The sequence below is a fragment of the Salvelinus alpinus genome, chromosome 25 (assembly GCF_045679555.1).
Source record: "Salvelinus alpinus chromosome 25, SLU_Salpinus.1, whole genome shotgun sequence".
NCBI lineage: Eukaryota > Metazoa > Chordata > Actinopteri > Salmoniformes > Salmonidae > Salvelinus > Salvelinus alpinus.
The window spans coordinates 28180459-28202422 of NC_092110.1; the positions used below are offsets into that span (position 1 = coordinate 28180459).

The window sequence follows — 21964 nt, forward strand, 5'->3', positions numbered from 1 at the left end:
AAATACAATCTCGAGGCACATTTACAGAGACGATTTCGTGTACGTCGCCCTCTGTCGCTCAGGAAGGCAGGTTCAACAAATAAAATGGAGCTTTGTTCAAGGTCAGCAAAGGTTGACAATCCAACACAGCACAAACGCCTACCCTTCAGGCTTGAATCGATCATTACATTGGTGCCAGTAAAATAATAATATGTGATATCTATTGGTGCTGCCTTTTCACACGGGGTTTATACCTGGGATGCGTCTTGAGAGGACCGCACCGGCGTTTGCATAATATGACCCGTGTACTGTTCTTGAATGCACCCCAAGGCTGCGAACATTTCACTGCGCAAACCGTGGAACAAACGGCATTTGTTTTGACTCTGACATTATCAATCTCGTTCTAATTTGCTGTTCATGCCATTTGATTTTTCCACGTTGGATGTAACAAAACTTCATACATAATGATGATATACAGCTTGTCCTAGTTGATCGCTTTTGATACAATGTAACTCTTCGTCCTGAGTGTTCGAAACAGCGGCTCGCTGGAGTGGACAGCTTCATACTTCCTGATGTATGTTTCAACAGCGAATGGAAATTATTATGGAGGGGTTGTGCAATCCAGTTTGTGGCATGAAATATCTTGGGCTGCAACATGAAAATAAATCCTGTGTCTAAATGACTGACTGGTCAGTTTAACGGCAGACAGTATACTAATACAGTCTGTTGTTGTATTCTAGCTTGCTCTGCGGAATCCTTACAGCCTTCAAGATGCTTGAGACACCTCCTGGTTATCCCTTCGAAGAGATAGAATATGAGGACATAGAAGTTGAAGAGGTAAGTGTCGCATGATAGCTGCCTATAGTACCAAACAATTAGCCTTTATGAGGGGAAATTACAGTAACCTTGTTGAATAGAAGTTTAGTGTTGTGATCATCCATGCCACTTCTGTGCCAGTTTCAACTGTGGAGCCAAGATAGGCTACCTCTTTCAAAACACCAGCAGTATCTAATGATTTTTATAAACGGGGTGGTTCAAGCCCTGAATGCTGATTGGCTGACAGCCATGATATATCAGACATATACCATGGGTATGACAAAACATTTATTTTTACTGCTCTAATTACGTTGGTAACCAGTTTATAATAGCAATAAGGCACCTCGTGGGTTTGTGATATATGGCCAATACACCACGGCTAAGGGCTGTGTCCAGGCACTCCGCGTTGCGTTGTGCTTAAGAACATCCCTTAGCCGTGGTATATTAGCCATATACCACACTTCCTCTGGCCTTATTGCTTAAGTAGATTATATAGAAAATTACGAGACCGACCACCACTCAGCAACATGTCAGATTATAACCTAGAAGAGGACCCGTTGTCCAGGACTCACAGAAGGGACAGAAATTAAAACACAATTATTTCTCTACTCACTATTTATATATACCACCGCGTGTCCATCTTGGCACTACCCCACCATTGTAAGAAATATTTTGGAAGTTATAGAAATACATTTATTAATGTCTACATTTGTTTTTTCCATATGTATTCTATGACAGACACCTTAATGCATAGTTTCAAATAATATTATGTAAGCTAAACATTAAACAAAATATAAAAACATTTTCTTTAACGTATAATAAAAATACAGTACCAGTCAAAAGTTTGGACACCTACTCATTCCAGGGTTTTTCATTATTTTTACTATTTTCTACATTTTCAGTATTATTCTACAATGTGGGAAATAGTATAAAATAAGAAAAACCCTTGAATGAGTAGGTGTGTCCAAACTTTTGACTGGTACTGTATATTTTTTACCTTAATTGAAATACTGTAGAATTCCATTAATTCCTATGGATGACTGCTTCTTCTGGCAGCATCAAAGCCTCTCATTGGCCAATACATAGCATCAGCAATCCAGGGTTTATATACATTATTGTGAAAACACAACATTTTCCTTGAAAGCATGTTACTAGACTAGAGCTGTTGTGTTTTATATGTGTGACATTTGTTTCTTTGTGTATCTCCAGGTTGTTGGCAGAGGGACATTTGGAGTTGTCTTCAAGGCTAAATGGAAAGGCAAAGATGTGGCCATCAAGACCATAGAGAGTGAATCTGAGAGGAAAGCTTTTGTAGTAGAGGTAGAGGAACATCCTCTCCTTACCTGCTGTAAAGCATAGTTTTTCGTTTAACCCTGTTTTTTGGGTCTAGTCTATTGTTGAAATAAGTTTTATTATCCCAATATAAAAATTCCCACTGAACATTTATGGACTCTTTTGATATTAGGTAGCAGCAGTCAAATGATATCCAATTACAATGTAAATGAAGCAATTCATGAATGTTAAGATGGTGCGATCCGTTTCACTTATCCATGTCTCTTCTTCATCCAGCTCCGCCAGCTTTCTAGAGTAAATCACCCAAATATTGTCAAGCTCTATGGCTCATGTGATAATCCAGTAAGTACATTCAGGAGAGTTGTCTTCTTAGTATGATTTGCCTGGTGTTCAATTATATACTTTAGGCCCATGTGTAATTATTCATTTATTAGTGATTTATTATTAATTTAATAGGTCTACAGATTTTCCTCTATATTGACACCACATTTGCAATCCCATACACTAAGTGTTTTTCCCTTTTTATCAAAATGATTGTAACATTCTCACACAGGTGTGTCTTGTTATGGAATATGCTGAGGGTGGCTCCTTATACAATGGTAAGAAATCAATTCAGCTTCATTTCAACATAGTATTTTCTTTTATGTAATTTCTTAGCTATTTCAATAAGTGTATTGTTAATACTTCTATTTGCCAACCATAGCTTGTAACCCTCATCTTAGTCGAAGTGCAATTAACAGTGTATCAATCTCCCACTATATTTCTGTGTAGTTCAGTGTGGTGTCTTGTGCAAGTGATTCTTACTGTATGTCATTGTTCAATCATGATCTGTGAGGGTCTGTGCCAGTTATCATGTTAATATTGTATCTCTGTCTGTTCTGTGCACCCCACCTGACTTTCTGTCTCTCTCTCTCTGTCTTGACTGTGTTGTCTGTTCATTCCAAGTGCTGCATGGAGCTGAGCCCCTGCCCCAGTACAGTGCATCCCACGCTATGAGCTGGTGTCTGCAGTGTGCTCAGGGTGTATCCTATCTCCACGCCATGAAACCCAAGGCCCTCATTCACAGAGACCTCAAACCACCCAAGTATGGCCCTTTTGTTTGTGCTGTTGGTTAACTGCCTGTTTCAGGGTTGCAAAATCCTGGTGGGAAGATTCCTGGAATTACGAGGGAATAAGCAGAAAATTCAGGAGTCCTCCAACCAGGATTTCTGGAAAACCAGGGAATTGTGGCAAAGTTACCAGAATTTTGCAATCTGTTTACAGTACTTTTTCATTGTTTTAAATATACAGTACCAGTCAAAATTTTGGACACACCTACTCATTCAAGGGGTTTTCTATATTTTTACTAATTTCTACATTGTAGAAGAATAGTGAAGACATCAAAATTATGAAATGACACATGGAAGTTCTTGTAGTAACTAAAAAGGTGTTAAACAAATCAAAATATATTTGAGATTCTTCAAATTAGCCACCCTTTGCCTTGATCACAGCTTTGCACCCTTGGCATTCTCTCACCCAGCTTCATGAGATAGTCACCTGGAATGCATTTCAATTAACAGGTGTGCCTTGTTAAAAGTTAATTTGTGGAATTTATTTCCTTAATGTGTTTGAGACAATCAGTTGTGTTGTGACAAGGTAGGTTTGGTATACAAAAGATAGCCCTATTTGGTAAAAGACTAGTCCATTATGTCAAGAACAGCTCAAGTAAGCAAAGTCCATCATTACTTTAAGACATGAAGGTCAGTGAATTCGGAAAATTAAGAACTTTTAAAGTTTCTTCAAGTGCAGTTTCAAAAACCATCAAACGCTATGATGAAACAGGCTCTCATGTAGACCACCACAGGAAAGGAAGACCCAGAGTTACCTCTGCTGCAGAGGATAAGTTCATTAGAGTTAACTGCACCTCGGATTGCAGCTCAAATAAATGCTTCACAGAGTTCCAGTAACAGACACATCTCAACATCAACTGTTCAGAGGGGACTGCGTGAATCAGGCCTTCATGGTCGAATTGCTGCAAAGAAACCACAACTAAAGGACACTCATGACTTTCCTGTGCAGATCCGAAGGATCAGGTTACAGTGGGTCAGCTCTACAGCGCCCTCCGTCTCCCACAGAGGGGGAGAGGGATGGAGTTGGGCAGTTTTATGACGGTCGTAAATAAACTCAGCAAAAATAAGAAATGTCCTCTCACTGTCAACTGCGTTTATTTTCAGCAAACTTAACGTGTGTAAATATTTGTATGAACATAACAAGATTCAACAACTGACACATGAACTGAACAAGTTCCACAGACATGTGACTAACAGAAATGGAATAATGTGTCCCTGAACAAAGGGGGGGTCAAAATCAAAAGTAACAGTCAGTATCTGGTGTGGCCACCAGTACTGCAGTACATCTCCTCCTCATGGACTGCACCAGAATTGCCTGTTCTTGCTCTGAGATGTTACCCCACTCTTCCACCAAGGCACCTGCAAGTTCCCGGACATTTCTGGGGGATTGGCCCTAGCCCTCACGCTCCGATCCAACAGGTCCCAGACATGCTCAATGGGATTGAGATCCGGGCTCTTCGCTGGCCATGGCAGAACACTGACATTCCTGTCTTGCAGGAAATCACGCACAGAACAAGCAGTATGGCTGGTGGCATTGTCATGCTGGAGGGTCATGTCAGGATGAGCCATCAGGAAGGGTACCAGATGAGGAAGGAGGATGTCTTCCCTGTAACGCATGCGTTGAGATTGCCTGCAATGACAACAAGCTCAGTCCGATGATGCTGTGACACACCGCCCAAGACCCTGACGGACCCTCCACCTCCAAATCGATCCCGCGCTAGAGTACAGGCCTCGGTGTAACGCTCATTCCTTCAACGATAAACGCGAATCCGATCCTCACCCCTGGTGAGACAAAACCGTGACTCGTCAGTGAAGAGCACTTTTTGCCAGTCCTGTCTGGTCCAGCGACGGTGGGTTTGTGCCCATAGGTGACGTTGTTGCCGGTGATGTTGGGTGAGGACCTGCCTTACGACAGGCCTACAAGCCCTCAGTCTAGCCTCTCTCAGCCTATTGCGGACAGTCTGATCGCTGATGGAGGGATTGTGCGTTCCTGGTGTAACTCGGGCAGTTGTTGTTGCAATCCTGTACCTGTCCCGCAGGTGTGATGTTCAGATGTACCGATCCTGTTCAGGTGTTGTTACACCTGGTCTGCCACTGCGAGGACGATCAGCTGTCCGTCCTGTCGCCCCGTAGCGCTGTCTTAGGTGTCTCACAGTACGGACATTGCAATTTATTGCCCTGGCCATATCTGCAGTCCTCATGCCTCCTTGCAGCATGCCTAAGGCACGTTCCCGCAGATGAGCAGGGACCCTGGGCATCTTTCTTTTGGTGTTTTTCAGAGTCAGTAGAAAGGCCTATTTAGTGTCCTAAGTTTTCATAACTGTGACCTTTAATTGCCTACCGTCTGTAAGCTGTTAGTGTCTAAACAATCGTTCCACAGGTGCATGTTCATTAATTGTTTATGGTTCATTGAACAAGCATGGGAAACAGTGTTTAAACCCTTTACAATGAAGATCTGTGAAGTTATTTGGATTTTTATTAATTATCTTTGAAAGACAGGGTCCTGAAAATGGGACGTTTCTTTTTTTGCTGAGGTTACCTTGCCGAAACTCTGCTTTTGGGCTCTGCAGGATTGAGGGGAAAGAACCCTTTTGTTACAAGGAGATTCCTCCCGCCAAAACTACAACATCCGAATGTGGATAATGACACAATATTCCTAACAAAAATAATGTGGGAAATGGTTGGTGGGGCTCGAAACAATAATCATGTCAAATAAGTTGTTGTTTGATATCTTTAAGGATGGTATAACCAAATAACGTTAACTCTACGAATGTATATGTCACCGTTATCAGATTTACATCTAAATGTTGTGGAACATATACGATTAAATATGAAACTATTTGTGAGAAGATGAAATGTAATTTTATCCTTCTAAATGAGAGTTGTTTTTCATGTAAAGGCTTACCCAGTTAGTAACCATGCCCACGTGAGAACAGACTTTTTAGCAACGTGATGGAACCGCCCTACAAGGCGAAGGCATAAAAAGACCGCTAACAAAATGTACATTCGACCAGAGAACGTGAGGACCATCCACACGTTGAAATGGTTGGAATCTCTACAGACCAGTATACGGACGGTAAGCCGGACGTGTAAAATGGTTAGACTACATTAGACCAGCATGACCGACAGCGTGAGCTGAAAGATACGAAATGGTTAGAAACTTTCAACAGAGAAGAAGAAAATCTCTACCAAACCAGACAGCGTGAAGTGGTGGCTGCACTGCTGAGAAATGGTTTAAAACTAAAGACCAGCCAAAGTACAGCGCGAGCTGGATATGGCAAAATGGTTTGAAACTACAATACCAGAAAATGGTAAGACCCTCTGAAACTCGAAGAAGACTTCACAGGAGCATTCATTGTGTAGCTGTTTATGCACTGTTAGCCTAGGAAACTGGACTGAAGACGAGAGACAAAGAACAATTTTCTCTCACCACTAACGTAAACTCAACCCATTCCGTACAAATGTGCGCAACCGCAACATTCAAACGCGGCTACAAAGAAAACTAATGGGACTGTAGCGACTGTGTTGACTTCAAAATCTGGGGTGTGAACTAGGTTTCTATTCAAGCGTTGGTCGACATGGTAATGGCTCTATAGTATTGGAGAAAAGTAGAAAAAACTGACCCTCCGTTACATCGTGACGTGTCATGCCGTAACGTACAGCACGCATAAAGCAACTATTTCTGTCTTACAATCTCTCTCCACCAGGTGTAGCACTTCTCTCATTGTTTAAAAACAAGAAATGGACAGTGAAGGGGGTAAGGGGGATACCTAGTCATTTTTTTTTTAACGACCCGACGGGGCTTATTGCCATCTTGAATCATGCAGAAACGGGCAGCGTGGGGGTCATGTAATTTATTCTGTTGGAAATGGGAGAAATTGTGCTTTACAATGGTATTGACATTACAGTTGATCTGGAAGTATTATGTTTTTGGGGCGCTAAAATAAGGTCAATTGTACGGACCAAGGCGATGTACAAAAGTGAGTGAGTTTACGTTATAGGTATCTCTAGGGCAGTCATTGCCAAACTTTTTATAGTCCTGTACCCCTTCAAACATTCCACCTCCAGCTGCTAGCACCAGGGTCAGCGCACTCAAGTGTTGTTTTTTGCCATCATTGTAAGCCTGTCACACACACACTATACAATACTATACACACACTATATGATGTATTACATTTAAGACTGAGTGTGAGTTTTTGTCACAACCTGGCTCATGGGAAGTGACAAAGAGCTCATATAGGACCAGGGCACAAATAATAATAATCAATAATTTTGCTCTTTATTTAGCCATCTTGCATATAAAACTTTATTTGTTCATCAAAAATTGTGAATAACTCACCACAAGTTAATGAGAAGGGTGTGCTTGAAAGGATGCACACAACTCTGCAATGTTGGGTTGTATTGGAGAGAGTCTTGTCTTAAATCATTTTCCACACACAGTCTGTGCCTGTATTTAGTTTTCATGCTAGTGACGGCCAAGAATCCACTCTCACATAGGTATGTGGTTGTAAAGGGCATCAGTGTCTTAACAGCGCGATTTGCCAAGGTAAGAAACTGAGCGCAGCCCTATCCAGAAATCTGTCAGTGGCTTCTGATTAAATTAAATTTTCACAGAACCGCTTGTTGCAATTTCAATGAGGCTCTCTTGTTCAGCTATCGGTAAGTGGACTGGAGGCAGGGAATGAAAGGGATAAAGAAACGAGTTGTTTGTGTCATCCGTTTCGGGAAAGTACCTGACTAATTGCACACCCAGCTCACTCAGGTGCTTCGCTATACCACATTTGACATTGTCCGTAAGCTTGAGTTCATTTGCAAGCAAAAAATCATACAATGATGGAAAGACCTGTGTGTTGTCCTTGTTAATGCAGACAGAAAAGAGCTCCAACTTCTTAATCATAGCCTCAATTCTGTCTCACACATTGAATATAGTTTTGGAGAGTCCCTGTAATCTGTGTTGTTGTATGTGTCGAACTGCTTTGCTTTATCTTGGCCAGGTCTCAGTTGCAAATGAGAACTTGTTCTCAACTAGCCTACCTGGTTAAATAAAGGTGAAATAAAATAAAAAATAATAATAAATGTAAAATCCTAAACTCAGCAAAAAAATAATTGATAACCAGCACATTTCACATTTCTGCCCCTTGATAACCAGCACATTTCTGTATGTTGTATAAGCGTTACATGGTCGCTGCCCATATCATTGCGTAATGCAGAAAATACACGAGAGTTCAGCGGCCTTGCTTTAACAAAGTTAACCATTTTCACTGTAGTGTCCAAAACGTATTTCAAGCTGTCAGGCATTCCCTTGGCAGCAAGAGCCTCTCGGTGGATGCTGCAGTGTACCCAAGTGGCGTCGGGAGCAACTGCTTGCATCCGCGTTACCACTCCACTATGTCTCCCTGTCATGGCTTTTGCGCCATCAGTACAGATACCAACACATCTTGACCACCAAAGTCCATTTGATGTCACAAAGATTTCCAGTACTTTAAAAATATCCTCTCATGGTGTCCTGGTTTTCAGTGGTTTGCAGAAGAGGGTGTCTTCCTTAATTGACCCCCCATAAACGTAACGGACATTTACCAGGAGCTGTGCCACGTCCGCCACGTCATCCAGCTGTAATGCGTATAATTCACTGACTTATATGCGAAGCAGTAATTGTTTCAAAACATCTCCTGCCAAGTCACTGATGCATTGTGAAACAGTGTTGTTTGATGAAGACATTGTCTGTATAGTTTTTTTGGCCTTTTCCCCCAGCATTGTCCCAGCCATATCCGTGGAAGCAGGAAGAATTAAGTCCTCCACAATGGTATGGGGCTTGCCTGTCCTAGCCACTCGGTTAATGGGGCGGCAGGTAGCCTAGTGGATAGAGCATTGGGCCAGTAACCGAAATGTTGCTAGATCGAATCCCCGAGCTGACAAGGTAAAAATCTGACTTGCCTAGTTAAATAAAAAGATATATACAAAAATGGTATCTGTTGCTTTTATACATGTCTTTCTGAATGAAAGATGTCTTTATTCTCACTCAAAAAATTCCCGATGGCTTATTTTTCAAATTGTCATGTTTAATTTCTGAATGTCTGTGCAAGAGTGAAGGTTTCCCGCAAGAGAGTAACGGTTAATGTGATTGGATGTTAATTATTTGAATAGGCTACCTATATTTGACATTGTGTTGTTATTACACTGAACACTAGATGGTTTAGTTAGATTTTTGCCAGTGAAACGAGGCTACTCAGGCGAGAGAAAAAACTCACCCAAATGTATAGCCCCGTTGGAAAATATAAATATACTGCTTGAAAATGTGAAGGAAAAAAAAATGTGAATCACATTTTTATTTGGCGTACCCCCAACGGCATTGCACATACCCTAGAGCAGTTATTCCCAAACTGGGGTATCTATTCTAAACAAACAGAGTGAAGATTAAAGCCCGCTGAACACCCCGTGGTACACCTCTGGAAGATGCGTTCTATCAGACACTCCGAGACCAACCTACTACAACTACAAAGGACATGGTGACCTCTGGTGGACAACCAGAGACTTACACAACCAGAGACTTTCTGATGAACTACTCTCCACAGACTGATCGAGTGATTTCACCAGAGTGAGACGACAAAGACATACAAGCGTAAATATGTACTTTGTATTTCTAAATCCGAATGAGCGGTTGTTAGGGTGCTAAATATCCACATTTACAAAGAGCATATTATTCAACTGTATGTACGATAGTTGAATTCCTTTGTCTCTCCTTCCGCTCTTTCGTTCCCCATCCCCTTTCATTGGGGCGGCAGGTAGCCTAGTGGTTAGAGCGTTGGGCCAGTAGCCGAAAGGTTGTTGGATCGAATCCCCGAACTAACAAGGTAAAAATCTGTCATTCTGCCACTGTTCCCCGGTAGGCTGTCATTTTAAATAAGAATTTGTTTTTAACTGACTTGCCTAGTTAAAAAAATGTTAAATTAAAAATAATTAAAAATGTAAAAATTGTGTAACCAGTTGTCATCTCGGGTTAGTCCACTAGGGACTTTTCATTGCATCATGTTAGTAACCAATGTATAATCTATCCTGTGTGTGTTTATTTAATTCTGTGTTATTTATTTATTTAGTAAATAAATAATTAAGCCAATTTGTGTATCGCTGATTCATCCTGGAGAGTAGGCTTGGTGCAGATTTGAAGTCAACGACGTTCAGAATGAGACTGATGAGGTAATAATGATAATTAATGGATGACTGGTATAATGATATATTTATATCTGTAGAGTTAATTTGGGAAACGGTAACTCATTAATCAAACTTTTTCCGTGGTGACCCAAGATTGCTAATGAGTTAATTGTTACATGATTAGTTTAATCATCGTAATAATTAAACATAGTTAATTGATTTGATAAAATAATTGTCATCGCATTAATGGTACCAACATCACTACAACACCAATAAGAAGAAGAGTCTTGCTTGGGCCAAGAAACATGAGCAATGGACATTAGACCGGTGGAAATCTGTCCTTTGGTCCAAATGTGAGATTTTTGGTTCCAGCCGCTATGTCTTTGTCAGACGCAGAGTAGGTGAACGGATGATCTCTGCATGTGTGGTTCCCATCGTGAAGCATGGAGGAGGAGCTGTGATGTTGTGGGGGTGCTTTGCTGGTGATACTGTCAGTGATTTATTTAGAATTCAAGGCAAACTTAACCAGGATGGCTACCACAGCATTTTGCAGCGATACGCCATCCCATCTGGTTTGCACTTAGTGGGGCTGTCATTTGTTTTTCAACAGGACAATGACCCAACACACCTCCAGGCTGTGTAAGGGCTATTTGACCAAGAAGGAGAGTGATGAGGGCTGCATCAGCTGACTTGGCCTCCAAAATCACCCAACCTCAACCCAATTGAGATGGTTTGGGATGAGTTGGACCGCAGAGGGAAGGAAAAGCAGCCAACAAGTGCTCACCATATGTGGGAACTCCTTCAAGACTGTTGGAAAAGCATTCCAGGTGAAGCTGGTTGAGAGAATGCCAAGAGTGCAGAGCTGTCATCAAGGCAAAGGGTGGCTACTTTGAAGAATATAAAATATATTTTGATTTGTTTAACACTTTTTTGGGGTACTATATTATTCCATATGTGTTATTTCATAGTTTTGATGTCTTCACTATTTTTCTACAATGTAGAAAATAGTAAAAAAATAAAGAAAAACCCTTGAATAAGTAGCTGTGTCCAAACTTTTGACTGGTACTGTATATCCTGAAGAGTCTATTAACACATCTAAGTAACATTTTTTAAAATCCCATCAGAATCCGTCAGTTTAAGATAGAGATATCAGTTTGCGTCTCAATCCACTGCATCCGCCAATGTCAGCCTTCTGCATCTTGGGTGGAAAGTGGCCAAGCTACAGCTGTGTTTTTCAGATCATGAGACATCCTGAAAATCGGTAGTCTCACTAAAATGTCAGTAGCGTCCGAAATGTCTGTAGCGTCAAATTATTATGACCACTCTATGGAAAGGGGAGACTCTCATGAGACTCTCATTGCTCTATGACCCCCACAAGTGTCACTGGACTCGTCTGAAGTTGGTAACGCTGATGTGCCAACTTCTGTCTGTAGCGTCTGAACCATTTGCGCTACAAACTAATATGACCCCACTATGGAAAGGAGAGACTCACGTTTGCTCTATGACCCCCGCAAGTGTCATGGGACTCGTCTGAAGGTAACCCATACAACAAATGGAGGTAGTTTTGTGCCAACAAAAATAAGGGGTTAAACATGTGTCCAAAAAAACGAAAATGTTTTCTGAGCTGTCTTATATCTCAAAATATAGGACACACACTTCAAAACCTTATTGCTTATGTTTTATTTGTTTGACAGTCTTTTTTAAATATGTATGTGTTATTCAGTGTGTTTCCATGGGCTGTAGTAGTAGTAGTAGTAAAGGCAAAATTCTAAATCAAATAGCTAAATGATCCATGTTAAGATCGCCTTCGCAAAACAATTCTCCCCAACAGCTTAGACTTCTAGAGGTTAATGAGGTTGTACTCTCTGAACCTAAACCATAGCCATGTGTTTCAGTCTGCTACTTGTACAGGGTGGCACAGTGTTGAAGATCTGCGACTTTGGGACAGCCTGTGACATCCAGACACACATGACCAACAACAAAGGAAGTGCAGCCTGGATGGCACCAGAAGTGTTTGAAGGCAAGTAACCTTTAGCAAGGGGTTTTCCTCCTTTCATTCAAAACCAGAAGACCAAAATGGACCAAGCACTAAGTCTCTCTGTTTCACCAATAGAACAATCTAGGATCTCACTCTAACCTGTATTCCTTCACTCACCTGTATCTCTCTGACTCTGTTGTCCAGGCAGTAACTACAGTGAGAAGTGTGATGTGTTCAGCTGGGGCATCATCCTGTGGGAGGGGATCACTCGTCGAAAGCCCTTTGATGAGATTGGAGGATCGGCCTTCTGCATCATGTGGGCCGTGCACAGAGGTGAGAGGTTACCGAGCCATAGACGCTTAGTGTAGTTACATACACACAGAGGAATAAAACCGAAACTGCAAAATGTCTGTGTAGTGAAGTGGAAAATAGGTTTGAAAGAAAATCTTACCTAGTTGTTAGATGAAGGAAAGAAGATGAGTAGAGGAAGCCACTTTAGGCTCTTGATATTCCCCCACTGACATGCCATTCTCTTGTATGGGTTATCAGGGACTCGGCCCCCCCTGATAAAGGACCTCCCGGAGCCCATCGAGAATCTGATGACACACTGCTGGGACAAAGACCCTGCCCAGAGGCCCTCCATGGAGGAGGTCAGGAACACCATGGCAAGCCTCATGAAGGTACAGTACTGGAAAACCCCACAGACCCATGAGGTCAGAACTTCACATTCACGGCACTAATAATAACCCGTAGATGTTAGTAAAAACCTGCAATTGAACAACTTAGTTATTATCAAATGGTGTTTGTTCCACAGTTTATGAGAGTTTGATTTTAGATCTGCGATTCCTGTTAGCATTGTGTACTCTTTCCTCCATGTGTATGCAGTACTTCCCAGGCTCTGATGAGCCTCTCCAGTACCCTCACCAGTGTCCAGGCAACAGTAGGAGTGGCTCATCCTCAGCCACAAGCACAGGCCAGTCCCATAGATTTAAATACTCTGTGAAGGTTGACGGATTTTATAAACAGTTGTTGTCAAGTATCACTTTACATTGTACTAACATTGTGCTATGTAGTAATTGCTTTCAAAATGCATATGAATGAAATTTAGAAGATTCTGTTATTGCAGAAGTTTCTGTAAAAACAGATTGGAAACGCCATCGTCTCTTCTGTAGGTTCCTATGCAGACAACACTATCAACAGCTACCGAACTGAAAGCAACATGGAACACAGAACAAACTGTCAAGGGAGAGATGACACCCTGAAAAGCATTGAAGCTAGATTTCCACTTCAGTTCAAACAATCAAAGGTGATGCAGATATAGTTGGAGTATTAAGTTATTTCATCCATACCAATGTTCATGCTGTTCATGTACCTTCACAGGGGGGAACATTACGCCCCAGCCTGCCCTCGTCCAGAAGGGCTAGTGTGGAGAGCCTGCCTGATCGTGAGCGTACCCAGAGTCCTGCTCCCACTGAGATCAAAGTGCAATGTGCTGGCCAATCGGGGCCAGAACTGAGGGTGCCTATCAGTCCCACAGGTATGGGCCCTATTTAGTTTTGGTTGTCGTAATAGAGCTAGCTTACAAAATATGTTATATGACCGGAATCTACTGTAAGTCTGACACATTATGTCACTGCAGTGTTCACCAGGGGGCAGTACCGTACAACATACAGTAAATATGTCATACTTACCAGTACGTTTTCTATGTCTTCAGATATAAATGGTTTGGACAGCTCCATCCCCATGGCTTATCTGACACTGAATCACCAGCTGCAGGTACTGCAGGAATGGGGAGTTCTTTCTCCATTCATCTTCAATGCTGACTGATACTAAATCCTATTGATACTGATAACCAACCAGTCACATTTGACACACTATCTAAAAGCTTACTTACTACCTTTTTGGGGATTTCATGTGTCCTCTACTTGAAATAGGAAATATGTTAAAGAAGTTAAGTAATGTACAATAAGAACAATGTGATAAATTGTAAGTGCATGACGGTGATGTGTGTTTCTGGGTTGTGTTTAGCCCCTGGCCCCATTCTCTAACTCCAAAGAGTCCATGGCTGTGTTTGAGCAGCACTGCAGAATGGCCCAGGAGTACCTTAAAGTGCAGACTGAAATCGCCCTTCTCACCCAAAGAAAGTATGTCACATATTACCATATATACAGTGCCTTCAGAAAGTATTCATACCCCTTGACTTATTCATTTTGTTGTCGAACAGCGTGAATTCAAAATCGATTAAATAGCTTTTTTTTCTCACCCATCTTTGTTTATTTTATTTTATTTTACCTTTGTTTAACCAGGTAGGCAAGTTGAGAACAAGTTCTCATTTACAACTGCGACCTGGCCAGTATAAAGCAAAGCAGTTCGACACATACAACAACACAGAGTTGCACATGGAGTAAAACAAACATACAGTCAATAAAACAGTACAAAAATATGTCTATATACAATGTGAGCAAATGAGGTGAGATAAGGGAGGTAAAGGCAATAAAGAGGCCACGGTGGCGAAGTAAATACAATATAGCAATTAAAAAACACTGGAATTGTAGATTTGCAGTAGGTGAATGTGCAAAGTAGAAATACTGGGGTGCAAGGGAGCAAAAAATAAAATAAAAAATACAGTAGGGGATGAGGTAATTGTTTGGGCTATTTATAGATGGGCTATGTACAGGTGCAGTGATCTGTGAGCTGCTCTGACAGCTGGTGCTTAAAGCTGGTGAGGGAGATAAGTGTTTCCAGTTTCAGAGAATTTGAAGGAGAGGCGGCCAAAGTAGGAATTGGCCCTGGGGGTGACCAGTGAAATATACCTGCTGGAGCGAGTGCTACGGGTGGGTGCTGCTATGGTGACCAGTGAGCTGAGATAAGGCTGGACATTACCTAGCAGAGACTTGTAGATGACCTGGAGCCAGTGGGTTTGGCGATGAGTATGAAGCGAGGGCCAGCCAACCAGAGCGTACAGGTCGCAAGAGTGGGTAGTATATGGGGCTTTGGTGACAAAACGGATGGCACTGTGATAGACTGCATCCAATTTGTTGAGTAGAGTGTTGGAGGCTATTTTGTAAATGACATCACCGAAGTCGAGGATCGGTAGGATGGTCAGTTTTACGAGGGTATGTTTGGCAGCATGAGGGAAGGATGCTTTGTTGTGAAATAGGAAGCCAATTCTAGATTTAATTTTGGATTGGAGATGCTTAATGTGAGTCTGGAAGGAGAGTTTACAGCCTAACCAGACACCTAGGTATTTGTAGTTGTCCACATATTCTAAGTCTGAACCGTCCAGAGTAGTGATGCTGGACGGGCAGGCAGGTGCGGGCAGCGATCGGTTGAAGAGCATGCATTTAGTTTTACTAGCATTTAAGAGCAGTTGGAGGCCACGGAAGGAGAGTTGTATGGCATTGAAGCTCGTCTGGAGGTTAGTTAACACAGTGTCCGAAGAAGGGCCAGACGTATACAGAATGGTGTCGTCTGCGTAGAGGTGGGTCAGAGAATCACCAGCAGCAAGAGCGACATTATTGATGTATACAGAGAAGAGAGTCGGCCCGAGAATTTAACCCTGTGGCGCCCCCATAGAGACTGCCAGAGGTCCAGACAACAGGCCCTCCGATTTGACACACTGAACTCTATCAGAGAAGTAGTTGGTGAACCAGGCGAGGCAGTCATTTGAGAAACCAAGGCTGTTGAGTCTGCTGATAAGAATGTGGTGATTGACAGAGTCGAAAGCCCAAAGCCAATTCCTCCTTTGACCGCCTTTCCTTCCAGTTCTCTGCTGCCAATGACTGGAACGAACTGCAAAAATCACTGAAGCTGGAGACTCATATCTCCCTCACTAGCTTTAGGCACCAGCTGTCAGCGCAGCTCACAGATCAATGCACCTGTACATAGCCCATCTGTAATATACCCGATCCAACTACCTCATCCCCATACTGTATTTATTTATTTATCTTGCTCCTTTGCACCCCAGTATCTCTACTTTGTGAAAATTAATATTTGTGTCATTCTCAAAACTTTTGGCCACGACTGTACAGTACATCGTATAGTATCTAGTATCTCTACTTGCACATTCATTTTCTGCACATCAATCACTCCAGTGTTTAATTGGTATATTGTAATTGCTTCGCCACCATGGCCTATTTATTGCCTTACCTCCCTTATCTTACCTCATTTGCAAACACTGTATATAGACTTTTTCTACTGTATTATTGACTGTATGTTTGTTCCATGTGTAACTCTGTGTTGTTGAATGTGTCGAACTGCTTTGCTTTATTCTTGGCCAGGTCGCAGTTGTAAATGAGAACTTGTTCTCAACTAGCCTACCTGGTTAAATAAAGGTGAAATAAATAAGAATTTTGAATTCAGGCTGTAACACAACAAAATGTGGAATATGTCAAGGGGTATAAATACTTTCTGAAGACACTGTATATATTCACAGTCACTTAAGTCACATTATTTATGTATATTAATTATAGGTATTTAGTTTTCTTAGTAGTTGTAGCAGTAGTTTTTATTAGTTTTAGGCCTATTAGTAGTTCACAACTTTTTATGGTGTAAATGTAAGTTTCTGTTTTTTATTGTTATTATTATTTAACAGTAATTGCATATTATTCTTGGAACATTTTTTTGGGGGGGGGGGGGGGGGGGGTACTCTTGAAAAAGAGATGGTGCATCTCGAGATTTCATCCTGCACATTTTCAAATGAATAAATATTTACCCAGCTTCCCGTTGCTTTGACAGAAGATGTTCATCCAATTTGCAGACACTATACCTCAGATGGCACTGTACTCTAGTGTGAATAATGACTTACTGGTTTACTTGTTGTATCTGTTGTGATACCAGTTACTCTTAACATGAGTAAATTCATTAGAATTTGTTTCCAAAACTGTATAGTATTTTACTGTGTAGTCATTTATTGTACAGTTACAGTGAATATAGGCTACCTAAACGCTAAACATGTTCTCTCTCCCTTTGTGGTGGTGATGTGTAGGAAGGAGCTGATCTCTGAGCTGCACCAGGATGAGAGGCAGCAGCAGAACACGTCCCGTCTGATTCAGGAACACACCAAACTGTTGGACGAGAACAAGAGTCTCTCCACCTACTTTCACATTTGTAAGAACAAGCTGGAGCGGATCCAGAGTCAGCAACAGACGAGTTAGAATGCCTCCTGATGTGTGCCTGTTGCCCTAGAACTGTCCTCAGATCAGCAGCAGCCGAAGACACTGTCTGTCAAGTGGCCATTTTGTGATGTCTCTTCTGTTGACCCTCAGCTGTTTTGGGATCAGCTGCAGCCAAATATACCTACCATATTTGTAATGAATGCTTCATATTGCTCATTAACTGTTTTCGGATGAGCAGCTAAAGAGACTGGCCATTTGTTAACACTTCCCTGTTGCTCTTAAACTGTTCTTGGATCATTGGCCAAAGAGGAAAGCCATACTATTATGAATGTTTTGTGGATCCTCAACTGATCCACAGTCAGCAGCAGACTGCACACAGCAGGTCTCCCCTCAGGTCCTTGCTCCCCAATGCGCTGTACAGTTAAGATACTCTGCCGCATTCAGTACAACAATAATATTGTGCAAGATGTCTCATTAACAGCTCAGTTCATTTGCACGCATGTCTCGCAAAGACGTTATTCTATTCTGCCAGAGGAACAGTGGACTCGTTGAACAAGGGAAGCCTGGAGGCCCTGTACATCTTCTCCTACTGTAGCTGTCGACATCCAAAATAAATGCAGTTGCCTCTAGAGATTGATCTTTGGTCAGTTTTGTATTCCCCTCCCCAATGTTTAAAGTTAGGATTTGAGGAGGACAAGCTGATCCTAGATCTGTGCCTAAGTTTAATTTCTGCTCTTAGTGTGGCATCCAGGAAGTATCAGAGTGTTGTTGGTGTTGTTAAGATGGATGACTTGCAGTAACACCTCAGACGATTTGAGATGTTTCCTGACTTGCGGCAGATGTCTGTCCCCTCCCCAGGGCTGTTGTAGAGGTGCTAGTATTGAAAGAAGTGGCTCAGCTTGTTGTTCTTCTCTGGCTCTGACCTCTCTGTGACAGCTAGCTTTGTATGGAGATGACTAAGATGTGCACAAAAGGCTGTCATTTGATATATATTTGCGTCTTTTTAAATTTCTATGGCATTCTTATATCTTTTCCCCTTTTCATATGCACTAGCTCATTGAGAAGTAATGACACTATTTTAAATGGATCTTCATTTTTATTTTATATAGCCTATACTTTTCCATGTTCGGTGAATCAGCAAAGTTTTACATTTGTTTTGAGATCTTTCTCAATCTTTCTGCCTTGTAGGTTTTAGATATTTTTTCTTCTCATTCTCTAAATTTAGAATGCCACCACCACTAAGTATTAGTTTTTATATTTTGTTAATTTAGTCAATTATTTCACTTTTGTATTCACCCCTATAGTGTTAAATGTGTATGTGCTGGTTGTGGACTAAGAGTTTGGTCTTGTTCTAGCACTTCCACCAATGTGTTATACACTTTTGTTCGCTTTATTTGCCCTCTGTGTGCGCGTGTTCACAAGTTGCCTTAGGCTATATCTCACTTTCTGTACTGTATTTTTAAAAATAGCGTTTTGACTTGCAAAACCAGATGTCGTCAATGCACTTTTGAATGTACGGTGAGCTCAAAAGTATTGGGACAGTGACACATGTGTTGTTGTTTTGGCTCTGTGCTTCAGCGCTTTGGATTTGAAATGATACAATGACTATGAGGTTGAAATGCAAACTGTCAGCTTTCATTTGAGGGTATTTATTTATTTTCATATCAGGTGAACCGTTTAGAAATTACATCAATTTTTGTACATAGTACCCCCCCCCCCATTTTAGGGGACCAAAAGAACAAATTCACTTGTATGTGTATAAAAGTAGTCAAACGTTTAGTATTTGGTCCCATTTCCTAGTACACAATGATTACATCAAGCTTGTGACTCTACAAACTTGTTGAAAATAATTTGCTGTTTGTTTTGGTTGTGTTTCAGATTGTTTTGTGCCCAATAGAAATGAATGGTAAATAATGTATTGTGTCATTTTGGAGTCACTTGTTGGATGTATTTGCTCTTTATTTTGGTTGTTTCAGGTTATTTTGTGCTCAATAGAACTGTAAATGGGGGGACTATGTACAAAAAGTGCTGTAATTTCTAAACAGTTCACCGTATATGGATGAAATTACCCTCAAATTAAAGATGTCACTGTTCCAATACATTTGGAGCTCACTGTATATCTAAGGATTTCTAAAGTACTCAAATAAAAGGTAATGCACACAAGAAAAGGCTATTTTTACATTATTTGTATAAAGGACATCGCTAATATAATGTTTCCCTAGCATATCTTTTTTATTTAATTTGCACTTTGTGTGTCACTCAGTGTATCTGAAATGCCTGTATACTTAAGTGCATAAAACAGTTCCTAATATCTACGATTTCAATGGTTTTGGTATATTCTGTATATTCTGTAGAATAATATCTGCACAAATGTCATTATTTCAATTGACTTGTCCCTTTTTTTAAACCACTTGGTGACACCCTTTGAGCACTGTTTTTTAATCTCCTTTATTTCAGTTTTGTCCTCTGTCATGCGTGTGATGCATAACAAATCATTTTGGTAGCCCCTGTTCACATGTGTGCTTATCAAAACTACTGAGTAAAGTTATGAACTCCTTTTAAAGCTACACGGAACACAAATATAAACGCAACAATTTCTAAGATTCTACTGAGTTACAGTTCATATAAGGAACTAGTCAATTGAAAGAAATTCATTAGGCCCTAATCTATGGATTTCACATGATTGGGAATACAGATATGCATCTGTTGGTCACAGATACCTTCAAAACAGGTAGGGGTGTGGATCAGAAAACCAGTTAGTATCTGGTGTGACCACCATTTGCCTCATGCAGTGTGACACATTTCCTTCACATAGAGTAGATCAGGCTGTTGAATGTGGCCTGTGGAATGGCTATGCGAAGTTGCAGGATATTGTCAGGAACTGGAACAAGCTGTCGTACACGTCGATCCAGAGCATCCCAAACATCCTCAATGGGTGACATGTCTGGTGAGTATAGAAGAACTGGGACATTTTCAGCATCCAGGAATTGTGTACAGATCCTTGCGACATGGGCCGTGCATTGTCATGCTGAAACATGAGGTGATACCTTTGGATGAATAGCACGACAATGGGCATCAGGATCTCGTCACGGTATCTGTGCATTGAAATTCCCATCAATAAAATGCAATTCTGTTTGTTGTTCGTACCTTATGCCTGCCCATACCATAACCCCACCGCCACCACGAGGAACTCTGTTCACAACGTTGACATCAACAAACCACTTGCACTAACGACGCCGTACACGCTGTCTGCCAACTGCCCGGTACAGTTGAACCCGCGATTCATCCGTGAAGAGCACACTTCCCAAGCGTGCCAGTGGCCATCGAAGGTGAGCATTTGCCCACTGAAGTCGGTTACGACGTCGAACTGCAGTCAGGACAAGACCCTGGTGAGGATGACGAGCATGCAGATGAGCTTCCCTGGTTTCTGACAGTTTTAGCAGAAATTCTTCGGTTGTGCAAACCCACAGTTTCATCAGCCGTCTGGGTGGCTAGTCTCAGACGATCCCGCAGGTGAAGAAGTCAAATGTGCAGGTCCTGGGCTGACGTGGTTACACATGGTCTGCGGTTGTGAGGCCGGTTGGACGTACTGCCAGGTGGCTTATGGTAGAGGAATTAACATTAAATTCTCTGGCAACAACTCTGGTAGACATTCCCGCATTCAGCATGCCAATTGCACTCACTCTCAAAACTCGAGACATCAATATTGTGTGACAAAACTGCACATTTTAGTGTATTTTTATTGTCCCCAGCACAAGTTGCACCTGTGTAATGATCATGCTGTTTAACCAGCTTCTGTCAGGTGGATGGATTATCTTGGCAAAGGAGAAATACTCACTAACAGGGATGTAAACAAAATCTCAGAGAAATAAGATTTTTCTGCGTATGAAACATTTCTGTGATCTTTTATCTCAGCTCCTTGAAACATGGGACCAACACTTTACATATTGCGTTTATATTTTTGTTCAGTGTAAATTAAGTATATGAGGAAGGTATGGAACAAAATCTGAAAGCATTTTTATGTTTCTGAAGTACGTTTTTGTGTCTCCCAGTTGAAACAGCACAGTGACAATAGAGGGGGTTTGCTTTGTCTGCAGTGCAGTGAGGATGACGGCTATATCACTGACTAGTGACTAACATGACTGGCTTGTGTTGGCTAAGAAGACTGATGATCTCACTCTCCGTCATTCCTGGTATTCCTGTTACAAGCTAGCTACTGTGAAAATATAGTTAAAGTAAGAAACCTACTACAGTATCTTCATCACATGGAGCATTCACTTGTTTCTTTCCTGTAAATGTTATATTGTTCTCTGGAAGGTAAATGTTGTGGCTACAGTATGATGAGCAGCCTGACATTAACCTGAGGGATATACCCTGCATGGTGAATAAATATGCTTTGTCTTTGACCCTTACATTGACTTGTTTGCGAGTATGAAGTTATATCCAAAAACTACAACATTATTTTGTGAAGTATGTATGATAGATATTGTGTTCATAATGTTTGCAAAACCAATTTTCTTGAA

The 21964-nt window shown here is 41.3% G+C and overlaps 1 protein-coding gene across 1 annotated transcript; it reads left to right on the forward strand.

Annotated features, from left to right (window-relative positions):
• The first annotated feature begins 108 nt into the window (after positions 1-108).
• Positions 109-19759, forward strand: LOC139553789 (mitogen-activated protein kinase kinase kinase 7-like). The gene is made up of 15 exons (XM_071366459.1): positions 109-553; positions 720-816; positions 2005-2115; positions 2365-2430; positions 2642-2687; positions 3034-3172; positions 12242-12370; positions 12533-12657; positions 12874-13004; positions 13210-13297; positions 13497-13630; positions 13705-13861; positions 14039-14100; positions 14353-14468; positions 17312-19759. Exons 2-15 carry the CDS (start codon positions 751-753, stop codon positions 17478-17480), a joined length of 1539 nt encoding a protein of 512 aa, XP_071222560.1. The 5' UTR covers positions 109-553; positions 720-750; the 3' UTR covers positions 17481-19759.
• The last annotated feature ends 2205 nt before the right edge of the window (positions 19760-21964 follow it).